Here is a 27504-nt window from a genome sequence, read left to right as displayed (position 1 = left end):
TTCCACAGCTGGGAGGGAAACGGAGCCTGAAGCAGACCAGTGAGGCAGGTCCAGTAACCCCATGCCCTTTCTTCCTTTCCTTCCTAGTTTGCTGCTGTTCAGTTTTCCACAAAGTACAGAACAGAATTTACTTTCTCGGATTATGCTACAGAGAAGGACCCCGACGTTCTGCTACGCAATGTCACACACATGCGCCTATTGACCAATACCTTTGGCGCTATCAACTACGTAGCGTGAGTTTCCTTTGGAGGAAAGACACGTCAGTGTTAATTCATCATTTCTGTGTGAGCCAGCTCTTCCACAGCGTAATGCGGGAAGCCAATGGGCAGGTGCACTGTGGCAGCTTACTGTATAGATTCGGGCGGAGGGAAACGTGTGGCAACCCATGCCTTAACTGCAGCCTGGGGAGGCTTCTGCAGGAGGACTTTAGGTGTTAGAGGTTAGAGGCCAGCCTAGGCTACATCATAAGACCTTGCCCAAATAAACAAATAAATAAACATTAAAAAAAGTTTTAAAAAATTGGGCAACTGGTGCCGGGCGGTGGTGGCGCACGCCTTTAATCCCAGCACTCGGGAGGCAGAGGCAGGCGGATCTCTGTGAGTTCGAGGCCAGCCTGGTCTACAAGAGCTAGTGCCAGGACAGGCTCCAAAGCTACAGAGAAACCCTGTCTCGAAAAACTAAAAAAAAAAAAAAAAATTAGGCAACTGGAAATACGACCCAGCAGTTAAAAGATTTGTCTCGCAATAAATAAGGAGCAAAGTTTGGATCCCGACATCCATGTAACAAGCCAAGTACCCAGTGCATGCCTGTGACCCCAGTTTTGAAGGAGACAGAGACAGGAGGCTCTGCGGGGGCCTTGCTGGTTTCCAGCCTAGCTAAGAACACATGAGCCCTGGTTCCAGAAGAGACCCTGCTGCAAAAGCCTGCAGAGAATGACAGAGGAAGAGACACTGCGTCTTCTTATGGCCTCCACACAAGTGTGAGCATGCGCACACACACACATAAGCCTTTAGAACAATCCCCCCAGCCTGCCTAGAGCCAGCCGTAAGGGTTTATAATCCTAGACGTGCGGAGACTGGAGCAGGAAGATCATTGGAGCCCAGGAGTTCAGGGTGAGCTCGGACAATATAGTGAGACCCCCATCTCCAAACACCAAAACAGCAGCCGGGTGTGGTGTTGCTCGAGTTTAATCTCAGCACCCAGGAGGCAGAGGCAGGAGGATGTCTATGAGTTTGAAATCAGCCTGGTCTACGTAGGGAGTTCCAGGACAACCAGGGCTCTGTAGAGAGTCCCTGTCTCAAAACAACCAAACAAACAAACAAAAAGCAAAACAGGGGTCAGGGGCTGGAGAGATAGTTCAACAGGTAAAAGCAAAAGCGATGTGTGCGTGGTGTTCGGATGCCTAGACTCCATACGAAGGTCTGAGGTAGTGGCACTTGTCCATCATCCCAACACTGCAATAACAAGATGGCAAGAGACAGAAGGACCCTTAGATGTTGTGGGGAGAGCCAGCCTGATGACACAGGGCAGCAGCAAATAGGAAAGGCCTGCCTCGAACAAGATGAACACATAAATGCTTTTTAAAACTAAAGCAAAAGCAAACCTTTCCCTTGAAACAATAGACTGTGCCGGCAGGGGTGGGCGCTCAGACTGAGGACTAGAGAGTTCTATAGAGTTCGTGTCCCCGTTTCCTCCCATGATCCCCCTGGATGCACACGCAGACTGTGGACAGAGGGAAAGACCCCTACCATTTCACATTTTCCCTCGTTTTCTCTTCTCTGCCACACGTGTGTGTGTTGAGTAAACGTACACAGCACGCACTGCGCCTTTGAAGACTCCCTGGGTGCTGCTCTGTCTTCTGGGGCTCATTTGATCTGTGGTAGCCATTTCACTGTTCCTGTAGAGGCTACGGTGGGGACAAGGTTGAATCACATTGGCTTGGAGGTTAGCAGTCTCAGTCCCTCAATCCAGATGTGCAAATCTCGATTCCACTTTCCGGGAGAGAAAATGTAGTTAGTTGAGCCTGATTTGGGTGTTCAAGGCCCACTCAGCTGCAGCCTGGATCTACCTTATAGTGTGGTCAATGAAACAAACATGGATGTTGGAGTCTCCCCACTGTTGTTTGCTTGTTTGAGACAGAGTCTTTCTGTGTAGTCTTGATTGGCTTGGTACTTACTCTGTAGCCCAGGCTTGCCTCAAACTTATGGTAATCTTCCTGCCTCAGTGTGCCTCGTGCCGAGATGACAGGCATACCCACCTTGTCCCTCTTTGGAAGGGGTTTTCGTAGGGGAAGAGGTCCCCATGGGGTAACCAGATACTCTAAAAGGTGTCACTCATGAGAGATAAATGTGGTCATGAAAATGTGCGTCACAAACACCTTCTGACTGCCCTGGGTAGCATCCTGTGCCTGAACCAGAACTTTGCCAACTTTTCGGCACAAGACCTGAGAACAAATCTTGCAGTGTTCTGTCTGTAGGTGGCATCTGTTACATAGTCTTCATTGTTTGTGACTCTATGTCCTTTCAAGATTAAAAAAAAAAAGTTGTTCTTAGCTAGTAGACAAGGACAGGCTGGACATTGCCATCGGAGGACTCTTGGTCAAGTTCTAGGTCTAAGCATTCATGTCCCTAGTGAACGAAGCTTCTGCCATCTTGCAGCTTAAAATTTCAGTCGGAGTGAGAAACACAAAAACAGGTAAGTGAGTCATATAACACAGCAGATGTGCGTGCTGTACAGAAAAGTAAGGCGACATTGTATATGAAGGTCAGAGCCAGGTCAGAGCCAGACCTTGGCAGGGAGCAGCGATTTGAGACAGGGAGACAGGCTTTCCCTCACATAGCCCCAGGCTGGCCTCAAACACTGTGCACACAAGGCTGGCTTTGAACTCCTAATCTTCCTACCTCATTCTCTCGAGTGCGAGGATTCAGGCATGTACCACTACACCCAGCTAGAGAGGGGTCCTGTAGATAAGACTTCCTAAATGTGCGGACCTGAGCCATACAGACCCAGAGGAAGCTCTCTGTCACTGTCACAAGCATGAGACCACGAACCTATAAAGAGAAAAGTTGTTTAGGTACACAGTTTTGGCATCTTATGTGTGTTGTGGGACTGGAACCAGGGCCTCATCGTATAGAGCAGCATGCTACCGCTAAGTTCCCACCATTGCCCAGTTTCGGGAGCTTTAGTCCGTGGTCACCCAGACTCTCTTGCTTTGGGCCACAGCAGCACACCATGTTTGGAGAGCACGGTGGAAAGAAACCACTCACCTAATGACTTGGATGTCAAGGAGGGAGAGAGGAAGGAGTCAGGGTCCTGCTATTCCCTTCAATGACTCCCGAGACCTCTCATTAAGTTCCACTTCCTAAGAGTTCCAGTAGTGCCACACTCAGGAGACCAAGCCTTGGGGAGGACACTGAAGAGGCAACCAACCAAATGTGGTGGGTGGCACAGGCCTCTAATGTCAGCACTCAGGAGGCAGAGGGATTGTCACAAGCTCCGAGACAGTCTGAAGCCTACAGCTCCTTGTCAGCCTGGGCTACGTAGGGAGTGTCAGGTCAGCCTGCACTGCATAGGGACTTTAGGCAGCTGGCCTTTACGTAGTGCAACCCTGTCTCAAAAAGAGTGTGGGAGAGACAGCTCAGTGGTTCAGGATGTGTGCTGCTTTTGGAGAGGACCCAAACTCAGTTCTCAGCACTCACACTGGGCAGCTTGTGACTTCAGCTCCAGGAGCTCTAAGGCCTCTTCTGGCCTCTGCAGGCGTCTGCTCTCGTGAGCACATGCACCACACAAACACCCGTGAATCACATAAGTAGGCTCAGACTAAAGATCGTGAAGAAAAAAAGGGAACTAGGCTGTCTATGTGGTTGGAGAAGAAGGAAGAGGAGACCCTACAGAAGTGTACTCAGGCCTGGGGGCAGGAGTTCAGATCGGCGAGGCCGAGTCTGTGGTGAGGTCTCGGCTTCCCCAAACACAGGAGCAATGGTCTGATGTGTGTTCATTTGTGCTTACTTTATTTTTGGAGATATAGTCTCCCTCTTACAGCCCAGACTGTCTCCTAACTCACCATCCTCCTGCTTTGACCTCCCGAGTCCTGGGATCAAAGGCGTCAACCATGGCACCCAAATATGATTTATATTCTTGAAAAGATTCTTTTTGGATTGAGTGTTGGGGCACATGGCAGTACTCTAGAGGTGGATGCAGGTGGATTTCTGGGAGTTCAAGGCCAGTCTAGTCTACATAAGTTCCAGACCAGCCAGGAATACACGGTAGTGAGACCCTATCTCAAATATAGATAAAAAAACAAAAATAAAAACAAAACAAAACAAAACAACAACAAAAAACCAGTTCTTCTGCTGTAGCAGAGCCAAAGGCAGCCGGGCATGGTGGGGGAGGAGTAGTGACTGATAGATTGCTTACTTGGTAAAAGTGACTCCAAATCTCTCTGGCCACGGAGTCTTCTTCCCCACTGGAATTTCACAGAGATAAACACCTATAGTTGACTAAAGTGTGGTTGTCATGTGATCAGAATGAAGGGTGGCCAAACCCAGAATCACCCCTTCCTCAAACTTCCCCATAGCTACACGTGAACTCTGGGACAGACCTCTGGGCTACCCAGAACAGAGGGAGAGGGTGGCCAAAGGTTGGGGTAGGGGCTTAGGGGAACCCTTGGAGGCTTAGAACACCTGCTTGGTAGATTGGAGAAAGGCTTTTGTTTGGTTGACTGGTGAGCAATGGGGGCGGGAAGCCTTGGGGTCTGCTTTGAGAGGAATCTCACATGTCCCTTCCTTGGACACAGGACGAACGTGTTCAAAGAAGAGTCTGGTGCCCGGCCAGATGCTACCAAGGTGCTTATCATCATCACAGATGGGGAAGCTACTGATAATGCGAACATCGACGCCGCCCGAGACATCACCCGCTACATCATTGGGGTATGGTCCCCAGGCCCATGCTGTCTCCCCTCTTCTTCTAAGCCACAGGCTCCCTCCTCACTGTGCCAAGGTCTTCTGACTGGTAGAAAGCTGGTCAGAGATTTTGGGGGTGCTCCAGCTCTGCATTGCCTCCCTCACAGGTTGGAAGGCATTTTAGGAACACAAAAAGTCAGCAGAGTCTCCACATATTTGCCTCAGAACCCATAAGTGATTTTGTCAAGATTCTAGACACATTTGAGAAGCTCAAGGACCTGTTTGATGAACTGCAGAATAGGATCTATGCAATTGAGGGTGAGTCCCAGACCCTGGCAGCAGGTGGGGAGGAAGGCCTGGAGAGATGACTCACCCCACTGTCACTGATTGTGGGCCCCACATGACGTAGGATGGGCCACCTGGCAGGAACCAGGGTGAGGAGCCCGCAGGCGCTCTTTCCTGACCTAGAATAAGAGGAGGTTTTGGGTGATGTCTGCAGATGGAGGACTGAAAATAGGGACATTTCTCCAGGCAGCCAGGAGTGTTCTGTAGGAATCGGGATCCACAGGGAAGTTCCCTGTGTGTGGATGTGGCCTCAGGGTCCACCTCAGAGGAAGACATACGGTTGTGCACAAGGTGGGACCAGGCAGACTTGGTCCAGGATCCTTGCTGCCTCTTACCTGCTGTGTGACCTCAGACAGGTCTCTTTCTTCTCTGTTCGCTTTGTTATTTCTGTGAAATGAGAACAATAAGGTCTGGTGGAGGTGCTGCATGTCTCTAGTTCTGGTGGAGTCCTGTCTCGGGAAGCAAAGACAGGAGGACCTCTGTGCGTTCAAGACCAGCTTGATCTATATAGTGAGTTCCAGGACAGACAGGACTACATAGAGAGACCCTGTCACAAAAAAAAAAATAAAATAAAAAAGAAGACAATACCAACTATTTATGGGTGTAAAACTCAGCTGCTGTGCTGGTCCTTCGTGGCAGCTGTAACAGCTGTAACCAACAACAACAAAGGTAGTTGGCTTAAAATAGTCCCATCTTGGTTACTTTTCTGTTGCTCTGGTACAATGGTGGCCAAGGCATCCCACAACAGGAAAACTCTTTTGAAAAATGTGTAGTATTTTATTTAATTGTTGAGAATTTCTTTTTTTTCTTTTTCTTTTTTTTTTTTTTTGGTTTTTCGAGACAGGGTTTCTCTGTGGTTTTGGAGCCTGTCCTGGAACTAGCTCTTGTAGACCAGGCTGGTCTCGAACTCACAGAGATCCGCCTGCCTCTGCCTCCCAAGTGCTGGGATTAAAGGCGTGTGCCACCACTGCCCGGCTTTTTTTTTTTTTAATTGTTGAGAATTTCATACATATATATAATTTTATTTTAGCCCTGGCTGTCCTGGAACTCGCTGTGTAGACCGGGCTGGCTTCAAACAGAGATCCGCCTGCCTCTGCCTCCCGCGTAGCGGGACTAAAGGTGTGCGCCACCACTCCTGACTCAATATACAGAACATGTCAGTCATCCCTCGCCTCATCCTCTAATCCTTCCAGACCTGCCTGTCACCAACCTCCTCTCAATTTCTAGTCCTTATTAGAAACAAAACAAAACAAAAACCCCGGAAAACTAATACACCGATTCCAATTAGTGCTGCCTGTATGCACGCAGGCGTGGGGCCGTCCACCGTGCTGTCAGACCCTTGAAAAACAATGATTCCTTGACACTTGAGTTAGTGCTCTCTGCCTTGTCCCGAGGTCCATGCTGTGGCTCTTGCCCGCTGTGCCCACAAATGCCTCTCTTCTCAGTGTTCCTTGGGTCTGCTTTGTCCTGCAGGCACAAACTTACAGGACAGGACTTCCTTTTCCATGGAACTTTCCTCCAGCGGGATCAGCGCAGACCTCAGCAAGGTGCCCAGCGACGATGAGGGGTGCTCTGGGGCTGAGATGGGCTTGGCTGCCTCAGGGTGACACTCACCCTGTTCCTCTCCTTCCCCAAGCAGGGCCATGCAGTTGTGGGAGCAGTTGGAGCCAAGGACTGGGCTGGCGGCTTTCTGGACCTCAATGGAGACTTGCAGAATGCCACATTTGTTGGGAACGAACCACTGACCTCAGATATGAGAGATGGCTATCTGGGTGAGCACCCTGCTCTAGAAAGTAGCTCAGACCAGCTTTCAAAATAACAGCAGAAACTAACTAACTTACTTTTTCTTTCTTTCCTTTTTGAGGGAGAGCAAGGTTTGAGGTGGAGTTTGACCTAGTCCGAGATAACCTGGAACTCACTGCAAGCCTGCCTGTTACTTTGGCTTCCCAAATGCTAGATTATAGGTGTGAACATTTGCTTTTGAGATAAACTGTTATGTACAGGATAGATTGCAACTACCATAGGGCGTGTGTGGAGGTCAGAGGACAACTTGCAAGAGTTGGTTCTTCTTTCTGCCATGTGTGTCCCAGGGGTGGAACTCAGCACATCAGCTTTGGTGCAACAGCCTTTTCTTGCTGAGCCATCTCAGCAATCCAGTTATTTATTTATTTATTTGGTTTTTTTTTTTTTTTTTCGAGACAGGATTCTCTGTAGCTTTGGTGTCTGTCCTGGAACTAGTTCTTTAGACCAGGCTGGTCTCAAACTCACAGAGATCTGCCTGCCTCTGCCTTCCAAATGTTGGGATTAAAGGCGTGCACCACCCTCGCCTGGCTAAATTTTATTTAATTTCAAGAGTTCTTCTCAGCTGGGCATGATGATGGCACAGGCCCATAATCTCAGCACTTTGGGAGACTGAGCCAAGAAGACTGGGTATTCAGAGGCCATCATGACCCGAACAGAGAGATTCTGTTTCAGAACGAAGGTGGAGACTGGGGGGAACTGGGGAGAGAACTCAAAGATTAACAGTGTTTGTTGCTCGTGCTGAGGACAATAGCTGAGTTCCTAGCATCTACACTGGGCCACTCACGCCACCTGTAAGGCCACCTCCAGGGACTCTATTACCCTCTTTTGGCCACCCAGGGTACACACGCACTCTCTCTCTTCCTCACAGACGCATGCATGCACATAAATACATTTAAAAAATTCTGCTAAACTACCAGGCAGTGATGGAACATATCTTTAATCCTAGCATTTGGGAGGCAAAGGCAGGCAAACCTGAGGCCAGTCAGGTCTGCAGAGTGAGTTCTGGGACAGTCAGGGCTACGCAGAGAACCCTCCAGCCCCTGCAAAAAAAAAAAAGTCACGATAAGCACATAGAAAAAAATGTGTTGCCGGGCAGTGGTGGCACACGCCTTGAATCCTAGCACTTGGGAGGCAGAGGCAGGAGGATCTCTGTGATTTTAAGGCCAGCGTGGTCTACAAGAACTAGTTCCAGGACAGGCACCAAAAGCTACAGAGAAACCCTGTCTCGAAAATTAAAAAAAAAAATGTGTCTGTCTGGTCACAGTTGCCAGGGGTCTAACCCTGCATAGCTCCAGGCTGCTGGTTCATCTGGGGAGCTTTCCCAGGCTGATGCTCTTCAGTTGACTTCGTCTGGTCGGCCTTTCCTCTCTCTGGCTGTCCTTGTGATGTTAGCTCTCACTAGCGGGTGCAAAGCTCTTACATCTCTGGTCTTATCTGTGGTCTTATCTGATTCTCAGAACCACTTCCATGCAACTGGTGCTGTTCCCCCCTTTTTTTTTTTCTTTTTTTAAGATTATAAACAGACTGAGAGGCATGGAGTGATTTTCACTGGGTCACACAGCTAGGAAGTCACAGCCCTGGGATCCAAGCCACCTCACTGGCTCCCAAGGGCATCCTTCAGGCTTGCTCATGAATACTTTCCCTGGACAGGGATGAGGTTCAGTCTCTTTGCCCTCCTTTCCCATGCTTTTCTTTTCAGCTGTTCTGCAAAAAGAATGGAATAGACTCTTGAACCATACTTACTTCTAGTTTTTTTTTGGGGGGGGGCAAAGTTTCCCACCTGGAACTCACTGTGTAGAACAGGCTGGCCTCAAATTCAAAGACACCCTTGCCTCTGCCTCCCGAGTGCCGGGGTTAAAGGGCCTTGCTTCATATCTACTTTTGTTTATTTATTGTGACAACGCCCAGAGCAGCATCTGGGGATCGCGTGCCTTCTTCTTCCTGCCGAAACTTCTCAAGGTTTGATCCTGGCCCCAGCAGTGGCTCAGAGGTCTTCACGGCCTGTTAGATCCGGCCTTGCCACCACAGCGCACAAGCGTTTTCTGTCTTCTTCACAGTGGTCAGGGGAGCTGGGTGACGGTGTTTCCCCTGTGGTGCTCTTCTGCCTCCAGAGCCGCCGCGTTTGGGCCACCAGAAAGTGGGTGACGTGTGGTCATCTTTGATTGGCTGTGGATGTCTTTCAGTGTTGCTTGTGGTTTCAGCTTTGGGAGGGATGGGGTTTCTTTTTTCATTTTTTGGTGGTGTCTTGGTGAAAAGATTTTTGTTTTTGCTTTTGAGACATATATATTGTATTGTATGAGCATAGGTTTGTCTGCATGTATGTCTGTGTACTACTACGTGCATGCAGTGCCCCTGAAGGCCAGAAGAGGGAGTCTTACACCCTGGAACTGTGAGCCATGGCAGCACTGGGAGTCAGACCTGGGTCCTCTAAAAACAACAACAACAACAACAACAACAACAACAACAACAAAACAAAAACAAAAAAACAGCTGGTGTTCTTAATCTGAACCAGCTATCTGCCCCTAAAAAGGGTTTTGAAGTAACATGTTTAAGTAAGGATGTTTCTCAAATGTCCTTCCCTTCCCTTACTTTTGATGTGAGTAGCTGGAACTGAGAGGGAACCAGCAGATTCCCTGAATAGAATGTTGAGTACGTGTGTCCGTCTGCACATCACCTCTTTATTTCCAATGTGCACATCAACTTCACCAGGGTTTCTCCGTGTAGCCTTGGCTGTCTAGAACTTGCTCTGTAGACCAGGCTGGCCTCAAACTCAGAGATCCACCTGCCTCTGCCTCCCAAGGGCTGGATCAAAGGCATGTGCCACCACACGCGGCTCTTTGCCTTCTCTTGAAGATATTGTGTGGGTTACTTGTGGCCATGAATAGATCCCTGACGAGACAACAGGGAAGGAAGGGGTTGGTTTTGGCTCACAGTTTGGGAAGGCATGGTTGCAGGAGTTTGAGGTGGCTGGTCACAATTCATCTGTGAAGATTAGATTACTATTTTTCTTTCAGTCCTGGAACTCAGTGTGAAATGGTACTGGCCATAGCAGGGTGGAATTCCCCTCCTTCATTAGACCTTGTGGGAAGGGTGGGAGAAATGGCTCAGTGATTTAAAGCTCTGGCTGCTCTCTCAGAGGACTGGGGTTTGATTCCCAGCACCCACATGGTGGCCCACAACCATCTGTAACACCAATTTCAAGGGATCTGACACTCTCTTCTGGTCTCCGTGGTTGTTAAGTACACACATGAGACGCATACGTACAGGTAAAGCCCTCATATACAGGCAATAGGATAAGTTGTGCCTCAGCCGACACTCTGTGTCCATGGGCACGTGACTGGCTGTTCCCGGTTAGCTTCTAACTCCGATCCCTCACCCGTGTCTCATCAGGTTACACCGTGGCCTGGCTGCCCTCCCACAGCTCCGCCTCACTCCTGGCTGTGGGCGCCCCGCGATACCAGCACGTGGGACAGGTGCTGCTCTTCCAAGCACCTCAGGCCGGAGGACACTGGAGTCAGACCCAGAAACTCGAAGGGACTCAGGTGAGAGTGACCGGAAGGGCATCTGCCAGTGCAGTGTGTCCTGCAAACACCGTGCAGTGTGGGGTGAATCATGCTTGCTGCTTAGAACAGCCTCTGAGGTAAATCGCCATTTCTCTGCCTTAAGACACTGACCCTCCAGGGCCCCAACTCGTCTTAATTCACATAAGCTCAAGGGTGGAACCTAGAGCTGCTCCTACTTTTGAGGCGGCGGGGGTCTGGGCGGGGTCTGGGCGGGGTCTGGGGGGTCTTGGGGGTCTGGGGCAGGGAGGTGGACATGGTACAGCTGAGAGCTGGGAGGAGACCTGCACCTCCTGCTGGCCCTGTTGACTCTTCCTCGGATGCCTTCCTGTCCCCACAGATTGGATCTTATTTTGGTGGGGAACTATGTAGCATTGACTTGGACCAGGATGGTGAGACAGAGCTATTGCTGATTGGGGCGCCCCTGTTCTATGGGGAGCAGAGAGGAGGCCGAGTGTTCATTTACCAGGGAAGAAAGGTGAGAACCAGGGCTCCCAGTGAGGCAGGGAAGGGGCAGGGCAGGGGGCGAGGCGGCAAGGAGGGAAGCTCTGCTCAGGTCTGGGTTATTCTGAAGGGCTTCTCCTTCGCTATGCCAATCAAACCCTTTAAACAGCAAAGAGCTGCTGACACTCCTTGTGGTATATTGTGCAAGGCCCGGTGCCGAGCGTCTTGTATACATGGCCTCATTCATTGTGTGATCGTTTCCTAAGCACCGCGAGCCTTATGTTACAGATGTGTGCACAGAAACAAACTAGGCTATCAGCGTGACGGTGGCGTTGTGATGCTTTGAGGGACTTGGCCACACCTTTCTTATTTTGTGCTCGTCAATGTATTGACCGCAATGCCACATTCTGGAAGTTTGCTGAGGTTAAGGGGTTAAGATATGGCCCATCTCCTTCCCCTGAAGGTGTTCAGCATAGTCTCAGAGCTGCAGGGTGACCCTGGCTACCCACTTGGGCGGTTTGGAGCTGCCATAGCTGCCCTGACAGACATCAATGGGGATGGGCTGACAGACGTGGCCGTGGGAGCCCCTCTGGAGGAACAGGGAGCTGTGTATATCTTCAATGGGCAGCCCGGAGGGCTCAATTCCCAGCCAAGCCAGGTAAGGTACCCTGCCTGCCCATCAAATTGGGATCCCATGTGCCTTGAAGCCTCCAAGCTTATGGTCCAGTCTGAACCTTGACTTGGTTTCCTGCACCTAGCCTCTCCCAGCTTACCATCCATTTCTCTCTTGCTCTCTCCCAGAGAATACAAGGAACCCAGGTGTCCCCAGGGATCCGGTGGTTTGGACGGTCCATCCATGGGGTGAAGGACCTTGGAGGGGACAGGCTGGCAGACGTAGTTGTAGGAGCTGAGAGCCGGGTGATTGTGCTGAGGTAAGATGGGCTTCCTGAGTCACCCTGATCAGTGCAGCCCTCTTCCTCCCTGGAGCCTCGGGGGCACTATACTCCAGCCCTCGGGGCCAGCCCTCCTTCATGGCTTCCTCCAGGTTCAGTAGCTGATACTCAGAGACAGAGAAGGGATTTGAACCCAAGTCTCTCTGGTCTTAAATTCGTTATATGATGTTAAAATCTGCTGGCTTGAGTTCTTGGAACCCAAGTTTCTCCGTTTTTGAAGCGGTGTTGACATTTCCTGCTCTGTTAGTACCGGGTACGAAGAATAGATATTACCACGTTGTGTCTCTGGAAATTATGCTCATGTGTGTGCGTGTATGTGTGTGTGTGCGTGTGTTTACTCTCATGCACATCCCACACACAAGTGGGGATCAGGGCACAACTCTTGGGAGTCAGTGCTCTCCTTCCACCTTGTGGGTCCCAGGGATTAAACTCAGGCTTCTTTACACTCTGACCCTTTTTGCTGGCTTCCTTTTTGCTTTTGTGGCAGTGCTGGGGATGGAAACCAGGCCTGGGCAGACGAGGAAGTATTCTATCTGCACACACACACACACCCTTAGCCTGGTTGCCAAACCCTTTGTTTTGTTTTTATATGTGGATTTTCTTCTGTCTTTTCCATACAGAGTCACAATGGAGTACAGACTGACTTAGAGTTCAGTCTGGTAGCCCAGGCTATCCTGAGATCAAGGTCTTTGTGCCTCTACCTCCCTTTGCCAGGATTACAGGCCTGTACCACTGTGCTCAGCATCTGCTGTATCTTGAACATTGGGTCAGACATTGGGCCCCTGTCGGGGTCTGATGTTAGCCCAGACTATAAATTATTTTTCTGAACCAGACCCCAGCATGAACTATCTCTCTGGACCAGTGTGGATGTGCGGGAATAAAGACACAACTCACATGGCTTTATCGGGAGGGAGATTCTCAGGGATCCCTCCTGAAATCCTGAGTTCTCATCCTGAAGATTCCTCTCGTTTATTCTCCAAACAGTCTTATATGTCAAAACATAAACTGAGGGGTAAAATCATTAGCATTCTGTTTCCTAGGTAACCAGGTGAATGGCTTTTGGTCACATCCACATCTACCTGTGCTTGCTATCACATCTTCCTGATCTGTATGCTAGCTGTCGCTGTCATGTAGGCTGAATTAGCACCTCTTTTTAGGCATCTTCCAAATTACAAAGAAAGAACAGAACAACATCCTGACCTTTTGTTAGATTAGCGACAGCCTGTCTAGAAGGGTACGTGACCACCTCAGGTGTGGCCTACAGCTTTAGCCTGGCTGCCATACCATACTGAAGTATGGGCCTCCAGGCCCCGAGTGTCTGTGAGGATACGTATAATGAAAACTTACAGTTGGACGGCTGAGGGCTACAAGGAGATGAGCAGGCTCCTGTAAGGCAGTCAGTAGCAGGGGCAGCTGAGTACAGATCTCTAAGGGGCTGGTGTTGGAGCTGAGAACTGAAAGATGGGACTGTGTAGGCTGGCAGAAGCCTAGGTTAAGAGCTCTGTAGAAATCCCAGCAGGTGCCCAGTCATGAGGAAGGTGGGAGGCTGACAGGAAGGAGGGAAGTGTGGCTGGAATGTGCTTGTCCCAGGGCACTGTGCTAGGAAATAAAACTACTGAGACAGGTGATAAATACATCATGGGTAATAAAAAGCTTGAAATTTATTCTGAATATTACATGGCATGACCACGTCAACAGAGTGATTTTCAGGCCAACCAGGGCCTACATAGTAAGAACTTGTCTTAATCTACCCATCCATCCGTCCGTCCGTCCGTCCGTCCGTCCATCGGTCTGTCTGTCCATCTCTCATATGACAATGGGTATAGTCTTTAAGTCCATTTCCTAATACCACAAACCCCAGCATAGACCCCATCACTGTATCACGTGACATAAGTGGGTCTCCCCGCCCCCTTTCTCCCTCTTAGGATCTCAATAGCCTAGGCTGTGGTCTTTCTGTCTCATGCTTACTAGTACCAGGAATGTAGGCGTGTGCTACTGCACCCTCGGATTTCTCTTGTTTTCTTTCTCTCTTTTCAAAAACCATGTATGTATGTATGTATGTATGTATGTATGCATGTATGTATGTATGCATGTATGCATGTGGGCATGTGGGCATGCACTTAGGGGGTTTCAGAGGACAACTGAAGAGAGTTGGCTTTCTTTCCACCATGTAGGTTTTCGAGACTGAACCCAGGTGATCTGGCTTGGTAGCAAATGCCTTTACCAGCTAAGCCACATCATTGGCACCCTTTTTGAAAATTATGCTTATTTGACTGTTTGTGGTGACACACTCTTTTAATCCCAACACTGGGGAGGCAGAAGCAGGATTTTTCTGAGTTCAAGTTCAGCCTGGTCTACAGAGCAGTTTCCAAGGCAGCCAAGGACATATAGGGAAACCTTGTCTCAAAAACAAGAAATGATGTTTGTTTATTTACTTACTTATATGTTATATATGTGTGAGGTCAGTTTGTAGGCCTCTACTCTGTTTCTACCATGTGGGTCCTGGGGACCAAATCTTGTCATCAGTCTTGATGCCTAGCGCCTTTACCCTACTGAGCCATCGTCTCACTGGCCCTGGCTTCTCTTTTTGCAAAGATCATTTCTTTATGGAAGAGTGGGTCACAAGGCCAGTGAACTGGGGACGCTGTAGCTGTCACTGCTGTTGTGACTGAGGGACTTCTGACAGTGACAGGGAAAGACAGCCCTCTGTCCTCTGCTAGACAGAGCCCCCAAATCTGTGTCACCAGTCCAGTGGGATGGTTTTCTGCTCTGCAGCTCGAGGCCGGTGGTGGACGTTGTCACTGAGATGTCCTTCTCCCCAAACGAAATCCCGGTGCATGAGGTGGAGTGCTCCTTCTCAGCCAGTGAGGAGCAGAAGAAAGGAGTCACCCTCGAGGTGTGCTTCCAGATCCAGGCCCTCACGCCTCAGTTTCAAGGTCAGCACCGTCTTCCTGCCCCCAGAGGAGCTCCCGGTATTGGGAGGATGCCCTATCATTCCACTCTCACCTTCCTTGGTGTCCAGGTAGCCTGCTGGTCAACCTTAGCTACACCCTGCAGCTGGACGGCCACCGGACGAGGAGCAGAGGTCTGTTCTCGGGAGGGAGCCACAAGCTCAGCGGGAACACACCTGTCACCCCCAAGAAAACCTGCAAGGACTTCCTGTTTCACTTCCCGGTAAGGGAGCTGTTGCTGGTGTTCTGGGAAGGACTGACCACAGAGAGAAGCAATGAACGTACAGGCTTAGCTCTGTCACCATGCAGCTGTGACAGTGACATTGACATCTTTGCTTGTTTGTTTTGCTTTTGTTTTCTTGGAGACAGGGTTTCTCTGTGTAGTCCTGGCTGTCCTGGAACTTGTTCTGTAGACCAGGCTGGCCTCATTCACAAAGATTCACCAGCCTCTGCTGGGATTTTTGTTTTTTCAAAAGTTTATTTGTATACGTATTTTATGAGTGCTCTACCTGCATGTGTGCCTGCACGTCAGAAGAGGCACCAAATCCATTCCCGGTGGTTGCCAGCCGCGATGTTGATGCTGGAAGAGTAGCCAGTGCTCTTAACCCTTGACCCATCTCACCAGCCATTGGCCCAATTTTTTTTTTTTTTTTTTAATTTTCGAGACAGGGTTTCTCTGTAGCTTTTTTGGTTCTGGTCCTGGAACTAGCTCTTGTAGACCAGGCTGACCTCGAACTCACAGAGATCCGCCTGCTTCTGCCTCCCGAGTGCTGGGATTAAAGGCGTGCGCCACCACTGCCCGGCATGGCCCAATTTTTTAAAAAATATTATTTCAGACATTGCTGAAAGGTCCAAATGGAGTTGGCTTGTTGCTTGTGTTTCTTTTCTGGGGTGTCAAACACACAGAACCAGAAGCATTACCCAGGTGGCTGGCACCCACCCTGAATGGTTCTCCACTCGCAGTATCGGTTTGTTTCTAACCAGTACTGTGTCCCTCTGCTCCTCACACCCCACCCTTTTAACTCTGGAAACTTTAAACATAAATTTGCCAGAGAGGAGAGCAATATGGCATGGGGGACCTTGAGCTTTGGGTCTGGGTCTGTGGGTTCTTGGCTCTATGGCTCTCAGTTCTAATCTGAAGACAATCGTGGCAGTTTTTAGAGCTCTTCCCCTCATTCTGAATTGGGAATAATTGTGATCCACAGGCCCCCTTAGGCATAGTACAAACTGAGAGCCTACCTAGTGTTCCGGCCACTAGTAATGACAAAAGGCTGATGTGCCGACTCTGGAGTCAAAGAAGGTATAGCCTGATTGCTCTGGAATATTTTTGCATGAAATTTGATAATGACTGTCTAGAATACATAAATACATAATATATGTTATTAAATAAATGTATATATAACATGTGTATATTATATACATATATCATGTATATATATTATGTATATGGGTGTTTTGCCTGTATGTATGTCTCTGTACCACTTACATGTGTGGTGCCCAAGCAAGACTGAAGGCATCGAATCTCCTAGGTTTGGAGTTACAGATAGCTGGGAGTCATCTGTGGGTGCTGGGAATCAAACCTGGGTCCTCTGGAAGAGCAGTCAGTACTCTTAACCACTGAGCCATCGTTCAGCTCCCTAAAGCAATCTTTAAGACATCATTTGAAAAAGGTCTCACTCTGTGGCCCAGGCTGGCCTGGAGCACTAGGTAATCCTCCTGCCTCAACCTCTTAAGTCTTGGTATTACAAGCATGAACCACCACACCTGAATCAATTTAATAATGGTATCTTAGTTACTTTTTTATTGCTATGAAGAGACACCATGGCCAAGACTATTTATAGAATAGAGTTTACTGGAGACTGGCTTACAATTTCAGAGGGTGAGTCCATGATCATCATGGCAGGGAGCATGGCATCAGGCAGACATGGAGCTGGAGTAGCTGCCAGTGTGCATCTGACCAACAAGCAAGAGGCAGAGATAACTAAATGGGAATTACATGGGCTTTTGAAACCTCAAAGCCCACCCTCACTGACACACCTCCTTCAACAAAGTCACGACTCTTAATCCTTCCCAAACAGCACCATCAACTGGAGACAAACTATCCAAATATATGGGCCTATGGGGACATTCTTATTCAAACCATTACAAATGGTTCAAGGGCTTCCATTACAATCCTGTGGGCCACTGAGGAACTGATCAGTGATATCTGGCAATGAGAAATAAAAGCTTGTGCTGAGAAGCACATTATAAACGCCTGGTACACAATAGCTGTGTTTCGTGCATTTAAGTGTATGCAGTGGGGAGGGATAAGGTCTTAACACGTGGAGGACAGATGCAGCATGCTCTCAGGCAGGGGAGTGGCTCCCATTAGAGTCCTCATGACTCTGTGTTCTCACCCTCAGATCTGCATTCAAGACCTCATCTCCCCTATCAATGTCTCTCTGAATTTCTCCCTTTTGGAGGAAGAAGGAACACCGAGGGACCAAAAGATGGTGAGATGAATGGAGGGCAGATGTTAAGGGAAGGCTGGAAACTCTGTCTTGCAACAATAAAGCTAATATGTGTTACTTAAACAAGAAGGGGTTCATAGGAGTTTGTATTTAAAACTGCTTTGGGAAGAAGGTTTGGCAGGGTCTTCCTCAGGCTCTGAGGGCTCTGAGGAAGAAGAGATAATGGGTGGAGTCTGGAGGGTCTCTTCAGTGAAGCTGTTCCAGGTCCTGCTGGGCATCAGTCATAACCACATTGCTTTTTAACTGTATGGCATACACTGCAGGGAGTGTTGACTGAGGTTTTGTCTCACCCAGTCTTGCAACCATTTAGATCCAAAGAAACACACAGAGTCCTACATTAATTACAAAATGGTTGGCCTATTAGCTCAGGCTTCTTATTAATTCTTATATCTTACATTAACCCATAATTCTTATCTGTGTTAGCCATGTGGCTTGGTACCTTTATCAGTGAGGCATTCTCATCCTGCTTCCTCTGTGTCTGGGTGATGACTGAAGACTGAGCCTTTCCTCTTCCCAGGATTCTCCTGTTCTGATGGCCCTGCTTATATTTCTTGCCTGGCCACTGACCAATCAGCATTTTATTAAACCACAACAAGTGACAAACCTTTACAGGGTGCGATGCCATTGTCCCAGAGCAAGGGAGAACTTTAGAAGGCCATGCTTTGGGTCAGGCCTGTCCCTGATATTACAAAGACAGGGCACCTTAATGAGCCTTCATTCCCTTCTGTATTCAATTTAATGTCCAGTTGAAGTACTACATAGCTAGTGGGGGAAGTATCTATCCAAATTTCCAAGATCAGATACTCCCTGTGCAGCGTCAGAAGTATGACATCCTCCTTCAAAATTCTTGATGGTTGGTTAGGCTGCTGAGAGGCAACAAGGTCTCGGGGAAAGAAGGTGACCTGGGAACCTGAGTGTGGATCTTTTGGGCAAAGTCTTAGTAGGCTCTGTCCCCACCTGTCTCTTGGGACTGTGTTTGTAGAGTCTCTCTCTTGGTTTTGGTTTTTTGAGACATGGTTTCTCTGTAGCTTTGGTGCCTATCCTGGAACTAGCTCTTGTTAGTTCGAACTCATAGAGATCTGCCTGCCTCTGCCTCCCAAGTGCTGGTATTAAAGGTATGCACCACCAAAGCCCAGCGTAGAGTGGCTTCTTAGAGAGGCTCTTCCAGAGCTAGAGGAGGCCTGTGTGTGATAGTTAAGCTCATTCTGTGCCTTTGGTGTCATATGATGAGTGTGCCCCTGCCTGCCACCCCAATCCTGGGAATTGGAGGTAAGGGCAGGGCATTTACAAGAAACAAGCCCAGTATACTGGCTGCTCCACATGCACCTGAGGCCCCCTCTGCGCTATGCCCCCTCTGGGCTATGCCCCCTCTGGGCACCTGTTCTGATGTGGTCCATAAGTGTGACAAGCTCACAACTTGCTGCCAGAGAAGCCATGGCCACAACCCTCTTCAACGGTGCTGCTGTCAAATTATGGGCCAGGCTGCCATAATATATGCTAGAGATCTGAGGGGTAAGGCAAGTCTCCCCATAGAGGTGACTCAGAGGTCTCCAAGGAAGGAGAGGTAAGTGTTCAGATAGACCATAATGTGGCAGAGGCAAAAGACACTGGAGACGGTAGGATGATGGGCACAAAGACGAAGATGAGGTCAGATGGACTTAGGGTCTAGTTAAGGGCATTGTGGAAGCATCAAAGAATTTTTATGTGGGGAAAGGAAATGTATATTCATGAGCTTACATTTTTTTCATATTTATTAATTTTATTTTATATATATGAGTGTTTTGCTTGCATGTATGTATTTGCATTACATGTGTGCCCATGAAAGTCAGAAGTGGGCATCAGGTCTCCTGAAACTGGAGTTTGGAGCTACCATTTGCATGGGTGCTGGGAACTGAACCTGGGTCCTCTGGAAGAGTGGTCAGTGCAACTGCTGAGCCATCTCTCCAGCTCCTCCTGGTGGCTTTAGTGCCCGTGTCAGAAACCAACTGAAACTTTATGTGAGCAAGAAGAGGTGTTGGCCAAACCAGACGGAAGCACAGGCCTAGCTTCGTGTCTATCTGTGTCCAGACATCTGGACAAAGGCATCAAGACTCTTTCTCCCTCTTTTCTCTTTTCTCTCCCCTCCTTCGTATAGCCCAGACTGACCTGGAGCTTGCTCTGAAGTCCAGGTTGTCTTTAAACTCCTGGTTCCTGCTTCCATTCCCTAAATCCTGAGCTTTCTTTGTATTGTGTAGCTTACTGCCTTTGTATTGTTCCTTTGTCAGACTGCCAACCAAGCAAAAGAGAGAGACCTCTCTGTTGTAGTGATCTCGTCTTATCCACACCCCTAACCCAATGCCGGGGACCAGGCCTAGACCAGATCCATACCCAGTGTGTATGGAGGCAACCAAAGCCACGTAGGGTGGGACCAGATATGGGGAGAAGATTCACTGATGTGGGGCTGCACTGCAGCAGTGTGGACCTGAAGGGCAATGGAGGAGCAGTGGGATCTGGGGGAGAGGGAAAGTGGAGGGGGCTGAGAGGTGTGGAGGGAGGGAGACTGCAGTCAGGTTCATAAAAAGAAAGCAAAGGAAAGAAAAGACTGTTTGTTAGGCAAGGGGGGAAAAGGACCCCCAGCAGCCCTAATGAGAACTCAGCCCGTCAGAAGGGCACCTGAGGGCACAGCCAACGTCACATGCCTTTCTTGGGAAATGTCATTAGTTCTGGGTTTTACAAAATGAATAGATTAGGGAAAGGCAGCAGGGGCGGGATGGGATGTGGGGGTGATGTATGATGATGGGATATGGGGGTGATGTATGCTGATACGGTCAAGGGAGATGGGTGATGAACCATGCTTCTTCCAGACAAACAGCTGAGGGGGTCAGGGCCCTGGACACCCATTTGGCTCATGGTTCCATGGGTGTCCTATATGAATGCTGAGGGGGGTGGGGATCAGTCAGCAGGGACCACTAGGCCTCTATTCACATAAAGATGCAGCCATGGTAACCGCTGAAGTTAGGAAAGAAGGGTCACATTACCTTTAGAATATAATCCCAGTGCCCCAGCATCGCCCGCGAGGCTCGGACCCTGGACTCTGCTCTGCTGCTCCTTCTGAAGTGCTGTGCTCTGGTTCCTCCTGCTCCTGGGAGAGATGGCTGCCTCTTGCCTCAGGGCTGTTATGACCTCTGACCCCCCTCTTTCTTTTCTTTGTAATGCACTAGTCAGCGGTCTGTTCTGGTAACAAGAGCTTGAGAGAGAACTTTTAAAGAAGAAATGTTCCTTTGGGCTCAGGACCTCAGAGGTTCCAGTCTATGATCATCAGTTGGCTCTGTTGCTCCGGGCTCATGATGAGCACACATGGGGGGTGCACAGTAAAGCCCCCTCCTCATGTCATTGTGGCTGGGTCATAAAGAGAGAGGAGGACAGACTTGGGGTGCCAGTGCCAACTTCTGCCTCCAACAACAACATTCTTCAACTAGCTGTTTGCTCTTAGAGGCTCTGCCACCTTCCACTGCAGCATAGGCTGGGGCCAAGCCCTTGACACACAGAGAGGTGGGCATTCTAGATCCAGATACAGCTGTTACCGGGGACGCCATTGCTTCAGGACACGTCTTTGTCCTGGTTAAGGGTCCTTTCTCCATGCTCTGAAGCTTCCTGTGTGTGTCTCATCCTAACTCCTCCCCGCTGTGGACATTGCCTTGGCATTTCTCCACCCTGTGTGTGTCTCATCCTAACTCCTCCCCGGCTGAGGACATTGCCTTGACAATTCTCCACATATTTTACTATCATTCATATTACCTATTATCCAGTAGGGCTGCAGGGCTGAATTAGAGGAGAAGCTCAGGAAATGCTGGGTTAAATGGAGTCTGGGAGCAGGCCTAGGAGGATAGGTGTTAGCAGAGGCAAACCACAGAGAAAGGGCCATTGGCAGGCAGGTGAGGCCAAATGGTGGACGCCCAGGAGCTCCTGCCAAGGGTGGAACTGTACAGTCTGCCTTGTCCCAGCCCAGACAAAGGGAGGGAGAGGCACCCCAAGCCTCATCCTCCCATTGTGAAGCTGTCACCAGAGAAGGACCGTGTACCTGGCTGTGGGTGTGGGTAGAAGACCACAGTCATTCCAGATGAACCCCAAGCCTCTGTTATCCCCTCACCCGAGTACTCTGTCTTCACTCTTCCATGCTCAACAGGGCACAGATACGCAGCCCATCCTGAGACCTTCAATCCACGCAGTGACAACGGAGGTAAGAGGGAGGAGAGGCAGACCCGTGGACCTGGGGTCCCCGTCCCGCCCTGCTGGGTCTGGGACCTGAGCCTCCTGGGCCTGGGGTCCCTGTCCTGCCCTGCTGGGTCCGGGGCCTGAGCCTCCTTCCCAGTCCTGTCCCGCCCTGCTGGGTCAGGGACCTGAGCCTCCTTCCGGGTCCTGGCTTTTCAGATCCCTTTTGAGAAGAACTGTGGTGAGGACAAGAAATGTGAGGCAAACCTGGCCCTGCTGTCCCCTCCCAGGTGTGTAAGCCCTTGACCCTTGACCCCTTCTTTAGTTCAGTTCTGTCTTCCTGAAGTAGGTGCAAAGAATACCGAGGCAGTGTCAAAAGATCACTCATGGGCTGTGTCCACGAGGAAGGAGACGTCCTCTCTGGTCTCACCTTGCTTCTCTGAGAAAGGCTCATTATCAGAGCTACACGGGGATTATATAGTGTCAGGGCCCCGGACCTGAGCATAGGATGGTGTCTATGGCCAGTCAACTCCCAAAGTCTGAAGTCCTCACATAATGCTGTCTCCTGCCATCTTGGCCCCCATGACTTTTTTCTGGTCACCCCCCATCCCCCAGTTCCAGAGTCCTGCAGCTGACTTCCTCTGCCAGCCTTGCTGTGGAGTGGACATTGAGCAACTCGGGAGAAGATGCTTACTGGGTGCAGCTGAGCTTGGGCTTCCCCCCAGGACTCTCCTTCCGTAAGGTGGAGATGCTTGAGGTGAGCTCAAGGGTACCACCTTCCTGAGTAGGTTCCTGCACCGGCTCCTGTTGCTGCAGTGAGCTTTGGGTATCCCAGATGGGCTGAGTAGGTGGGATGGCAGCTGATGTGTAGGGCCCTGACCGTCACGTCTGCATTCTCAGCCTGGTGATGTTCGTTAAACTCTGGTCTGAGGCATTAGCTCCGTGGGCCCTGAATTCTCTTTTCAGAGCTCCCTGCCCCTGCAAATGAGGCAGGAAATTGGAATAGGGCTGGGGAGATGGTTCAGTCAGTAGGTAAAGGATCTGTCATGCATACATGAAGACCTGAGTCTGGTCCCAATGTAAAAAGCTCACACATGTGTGCATCCTCATACACACACACAAACTTAAAAAGTAAAATTAAAAGGGACTACAGAGATGGTTTAGCACTTACGAGCATGGACTACTCTTCCGAATAACCCAGGTTCAGTTCCCAGCATACATATGGGGGCTCCCAACTGCTGTATCTCCAATTCCAGGGTTCTGTTGCCTCTTCTGACTTTGGTGGGCTCCTTCATGTATGTGATGCATGTGTGTGTGTGTGTGTGTATGCACATATGTTTATACACACAAATTCAACTACACACTCATGTACATAAAACAAGTAAGTATGTATGTATTTTGTTTTGTTTTTTGAGACAGGTTCTCACATGTAGCTCTGACTGGCCTGGAACTCCTATGTAGACCAGGCTGGCCTTGAACTCACAGACATCCACCTGCCTCTGCCTCCCAAGTGCTGAGATTAAAGGTGGAAGTCAACATGCTCAGCTAAAATAATGACTACTAAAAAACTAAAAACTAAATAAGAGGGAAAGAGAGAAAAAAAGCAGTGCATGAAGGAGGCTCTGGTGTCTTCTGTGCACTGGTGACATGAAATGACATGCCCCAGCAGAAGGCTGGCATCGTTTGCGCGGTGCCGTGCGTTGTTTGGAATAGAACTTTCAGGGTGTACCTTTCAGGGTGCTTGCGCAGCAGGCATGAAGCCCTGCGTTCCTTCCAGCACTGAATACAGCTGGCAAGGGGGTGGTACCTGCCTGTGGTTCCAGCGCTGAGGAGTGGAGACGGAGATGAGGGGTGGTGCGTGAGAAGGGCAAGCCCTCCTTTGCTGCGTGGTGAGTCAGAGACTAGTCTGCAATGCTGAGTCTGGGGTACAGTCGCTCCGAGCAGACAGAACTTTTGTTTCAAATACTGTTTTAAAAGTCATAAGTGGGGGCTGGAGAGATGGCTCAGTGGTTAAGAGCATTGCCTGCTCTTCGAAAGGTCCTGAGTTCAATTCCCAGCAACCACATGGTGGCTCACAACCATCTGTAAAGAGGTCTGGCGCCCTCTTCTGGCCTTCAGGCATACACACAGACAGAATATTGTATACATAATAAATAAATAAATATTTTAAAAGTCGTAAGTGGTCACTATGGAAACTTGGAAATTACAGAGAAGTTCAAAGAGTTTATATGGACAGTTCATCAGCCACTGCATTTATGTCTGTCTGTCTGTATGCATGCATGCATTTGCAACAATGACAATTGAATCCATGGAGGGCCTCGAGCATGTTAGACAAGTTCTCTGTTACTAAGATAAATCCCTAGCCAAGCATTCCTGTCCTTTTGTTATTATTCTTCTTTGTCCCTAAGTGTGTGGTTTTGTTTTTGTTTGTTCGGTTAATTTAATATTCATTTAATATTGTCTGCATGTGTGTCTGTGTATGTCAGAAGCCCTGGAACTGGAGTCACAGATAGATGTGAGCTGCCATGTAGGTGCTGGGAATTGAACCTGGGTCTCTGGAAGAGCAGTCAGTGCTCGGAACTGCTGAGCCGTCTCTCCGGGGATTAAACAAGTTGAGACTTTTACTTTTTCTTTTATTTTTTCTGAGACAGATTTTTGTGTGTGTGTGTGTAGCCCTGGCTGTCCTGGAACTAGCTCTTGTAGACCAGGCTGACCTTGAACTCACAGAGATTCACCTGCCTCTGCCTCCTGAGTGCTGGGATTAAAGGCGCGCACCACCACCACCACCCGGTTTAGCTTTTTTAAAATTGTGAATGCATGTAAGTTTTAGCGTCCTAACCACTCCTAGGCAAGTAGCTCGCTGACTCTAGTCTAGCCACACTGCCACCCAACCGTCTTTCCAGAACTCTTACATCATCTCAAGCCTGCTGAAGACTAGGTGCCACTCCCTGTCCTTGTCTCCTGTCAGCGTATTAATACTATTCTGTGGATTTTCATATTAGCGTGCACACAGCAATAGGCTCCCGACATGAGTCCTGCATATCTGGCCTATTTCACTTTACAAGGCTTGTTTTCTTTAACATTGTATCTCAGTGTTGCTCAGGTTGGACTCAGACTTTTGGGTTCAGACAGTCCACCTGCCTCAGCCTCTTAAGTAACAACAGCAGCTAGTCAGCACTGTGGGGTTCAGCTATGCCTTCCTCTTTGCCTCCTCTGGATCTGCCTCTCTGAGCGTGTGTCATGGCAGAACACAGTCCTGAGAGCTACAAGCCCAGAGAGTTAGTGGCCCCTGGGGGACCCTGGACCTTGTTCACCAAAAATCTTCCTCATTCCCAGCCACACAGCCGAATACCTGTGAGCTGCCAGGAGGTGGCCGAGGAGTCGAGACTCCTGAGCAAGACACTGGCCTGCAATGTAAGCTCTCCTATCTTCAAAGCAGGCCGACAGGTGAGCGTTGGGCAGCCCTCCCACAAGGGCCTGAGCTGGCAAACAGGGAGGAGATCCTGGCTCTGGGGAAAGGAAGCAGGTGGTTGGCCTGTCACAGAGTATACAGAGCTGCTTTGCATCTCTGAGCCTGGATTTGGGATGAGACAAACCCGACTGGGTTAATTCAGTTTGTGGCTTGCACACCTCACTCAGTCCCTTAGACCGATTTCCTCATCAGTCCAGCGGGGATGAGACATCTCCCCAGTGCCAGAGAGGCAGGAAGCACACACTTCGTGGTCACCATAGGGCTGGTAGTCCCCCGGGACCATGAGACACTCAGGTACCCCTGAGAGTCTTCCGTCTTCTCTCACCTCTGTCTCCCTGCTAGGTGAGCCTCCGGGTGATGTTCAACACACTGCTCAACAGCTCCTGGGGAGATTTTGTTGAGCTGAACGGCACTGTGCACTGGTGAGCAGGATCAGCCGCGTGCCTGGGCTGGGGTTAGACGGCCAGGAAGCCCAGCTATGCTCTTCTAACGGCGTCCCTCTACCTTGTCCTTGCAGTGAGAACGAGGACTCAAACCTCCTGCAGGACAACTCAGCCGCCACCCGCATCCCGGTCCTGTACCCTGTCAACATCCTTATTGAAGAGTGAGTGTTACTGAGCTCGGTCACCCCCTCCGTCTACCCTGGGCTTCCCACCTGGGTGTCCTTATCACCCAGGGTCCCCCAGGTGGACATGTACTGTGAGGTTCACCTCCCCCCAACCCCAGCCCTCTTCCTTCTTGAATGTCTCAGGTTCAGTCAGAACTCATTCCCACCACAGCAGGCTTCAAGGTTCCAAAGTAGACTTTTTCGGAGCTGTGTGTGACTCAGGTCAGCGCTCACCAGAGGAGTGAGCTGGCTGGCAGCAGGCTCTCTCTCTCTCTGAGATTTCCCTTACTGTGAGGAGCCTCACAACTCTGCACCCTAGTACTGAACACGGATCCCGAGAAGGCCGGTGTTGCCCAGGGCCCTGCAGCTAGGTGGGACCTCCAGTTTGTTTGATCCCAAAGCACTTGGCTGTGTCCAATTGCACTGGATTTCCTCCCTCCTGGGATTGTAGTGCTGGAAGAGAGGGTAGGAGCATTTCCTGAGTGACCTTTGCCCTCCAGCCCTTTAGCATCTAGTGAGAGCAGACTCATAAGTGAGTAGCAGACTCAAGGCTCTCTAGTGGGATGTTCTGCTTACTATAGAGAACACAGTGGCTTTTTGAAGTTGGCTCTAGGTGATGAGGACAGAGTCTGTGTCTGAGCTCAAGTCTCCAATGCTTCTGAACGTAAGCGTCAAGCATGGTGGTGTTGATGTGAAAGATGGAGCAGGTGCTGGAGAGAGGGAGGGTTCTGGAGAAAGTTGGCCTTGGCCTTCCAGGATGAGGGCCAGGAAGGAGACAGAGAACAGAGCCTAGGCAAAGGCAGGAGGCAGAGCTCAGAGAGGGAAAGCAGGTGGTAGGCTCCACCACCGGCAGCGTGTGCGAGACAGCAGTGAGAAGGGTCTTGGCGCGAGCAGGTGAGCTGCAGGCGGGGTGAAATCGCGCGAGTCAGAGGACTTGCACGTGCAGAGGATACACCGGAGAAATGGTTATCTAGACAAAAAGCTGAGCTGAGACCCTAATGAAGCTGGCATGTGGTAGTGAGGACGTGACTCTCAAGGAATGACCTTAATCCCAAAGCTTCAGTCCTGTCTCTCTGCTGGCCTTAGTAGGACCCTGTGACAAGGTGCCTGTGAAGTCCCCGGCACGGTGTGGGAGGCTCAGAGGCTTCTCGGGGTCTGGACTCCTTTCTTCCACTACCCATCTCTGTGTACCTCTCCCACAGCCAGGAGAACTCCACACTGTACACCAGCTTCACCCCCAAAGGTCCTAAGACCCAACAAGTCCAGCACATCTACCAGGTACGAACTTCCATGGGAAGGTCCTTGAAGCCAGTTTCTTTTATTATTTCTATGTTTTCATGTGTGGGGGTACTTTGCCTGCATGTATTTCTTTGCACTGCTTGCGTGCCTGGTGCCTGCACCAGGACAAGGCTGTGTGTGGTCCATCTTTATGTACCGCCTAGACGATAACAGGGCCTAGAGCTCACCCAGGTAGTGCCTTGGATCGCAGGCTGGGTGGTGGTCGGGGTAGCTGCCATTCCAGCTTTTCAGTCTCTACTCTTTCCCAGGTGAGGATTCAGCCTTCGGCCTACGACCACAACATGCCCACACTGGAGGCCTTGGTTGGGGTGCCGCAGCCTCACAGTGAGAGCCCCATCACACACACATGGACTGTACAGATGGTGAGTACCGCTCAGAAGAGGGCAGAGTGAGCTGGTCCGTGGCGGGGAACAACTACACTGAACTGCTAGATGTGGGAAGGGAAAGTGCACGGGTGGACTCAGTTCT

General features: G+C 49.8%; 1 protein-coding gene across 1 annotated transcript in view; it reads left to right on the top strand.

The window, feature by feature from the left end:
• Positions 1-27504, top strand: part of Itgal (integrin subunit alpha L) — a 37025-nt gene that overhangs the window by 5095 nt on the left and 4426 nt on the right. The window contains exons 7-26 of the mRNA XM_057777749.1: positions 88-233; positions 4796-4928; positions 5069-5219; positions 6720-6793; positions 6886-7018; positions 10440-10591; positions 10950-11087; positions 11517-11711; positions 11855-11985; positions 14782-14942; positions 15029-15180; positions 17360-17449; positions 21633-21686; positions 21878-21948; positions 22274-22415; positions 24995-25105; positions 25473-25552; positions 25648-25734; positions 26940-27015; positions 27285-27398. Coding sequence (XP_057633732.1) covers positions 88-233; positions 4796-4928; positions 5069-5219; positions 6720-6793; positions 6886-7018; positions 10440-10591; positions 10950-11087; positions 11517-11711; positions 11855-11985; positions 14782-14942; positions 15029-15180; positions 17360-17449; positions 21633-21686; positions 21878-21948; positions 22274-22415; positions 24995-25105; positions 25473-25552; positions 25648-25734; positions 26940-27015; positions 27285-27398 — 2391 coding nt within the window. The remainder of the gene's footprint in view (positions 1-87; positions 234-4795; positions 4929-5068; positions 5220-6719; positions 6794-6885; positions 7019-10439; positions 10592-10949; positions 11088-11516; positions 11712-11854; positions 11986-14781; positions 14943-15028; positions 15181-17359; positions 17450-21632; positions 21687-21877; positions 21949-22273; positions 22416-24994; positions 25106-25472; positions 25553-25647; positions 25735-26939; positions 27016-27284; positions 27399-27504) is intronic.

Source organism: Chionomys nivalis, chromosome 8 (genome assembly GCF_950005125.1).
Source record: "Chionomys nivalis chromosome 8, mChiNiv1.1, whole genome shotgun sequence".
NCBI classification, from domain to species: Eukaryota; Metazoa; Chordata; class Mammalia; order Rodentia; family Cricetidae; genus Chionomys; species Chionomys nivalis.
This window is presented reverse-complemented; position numbering and strand designations above follow the sequence as displayed.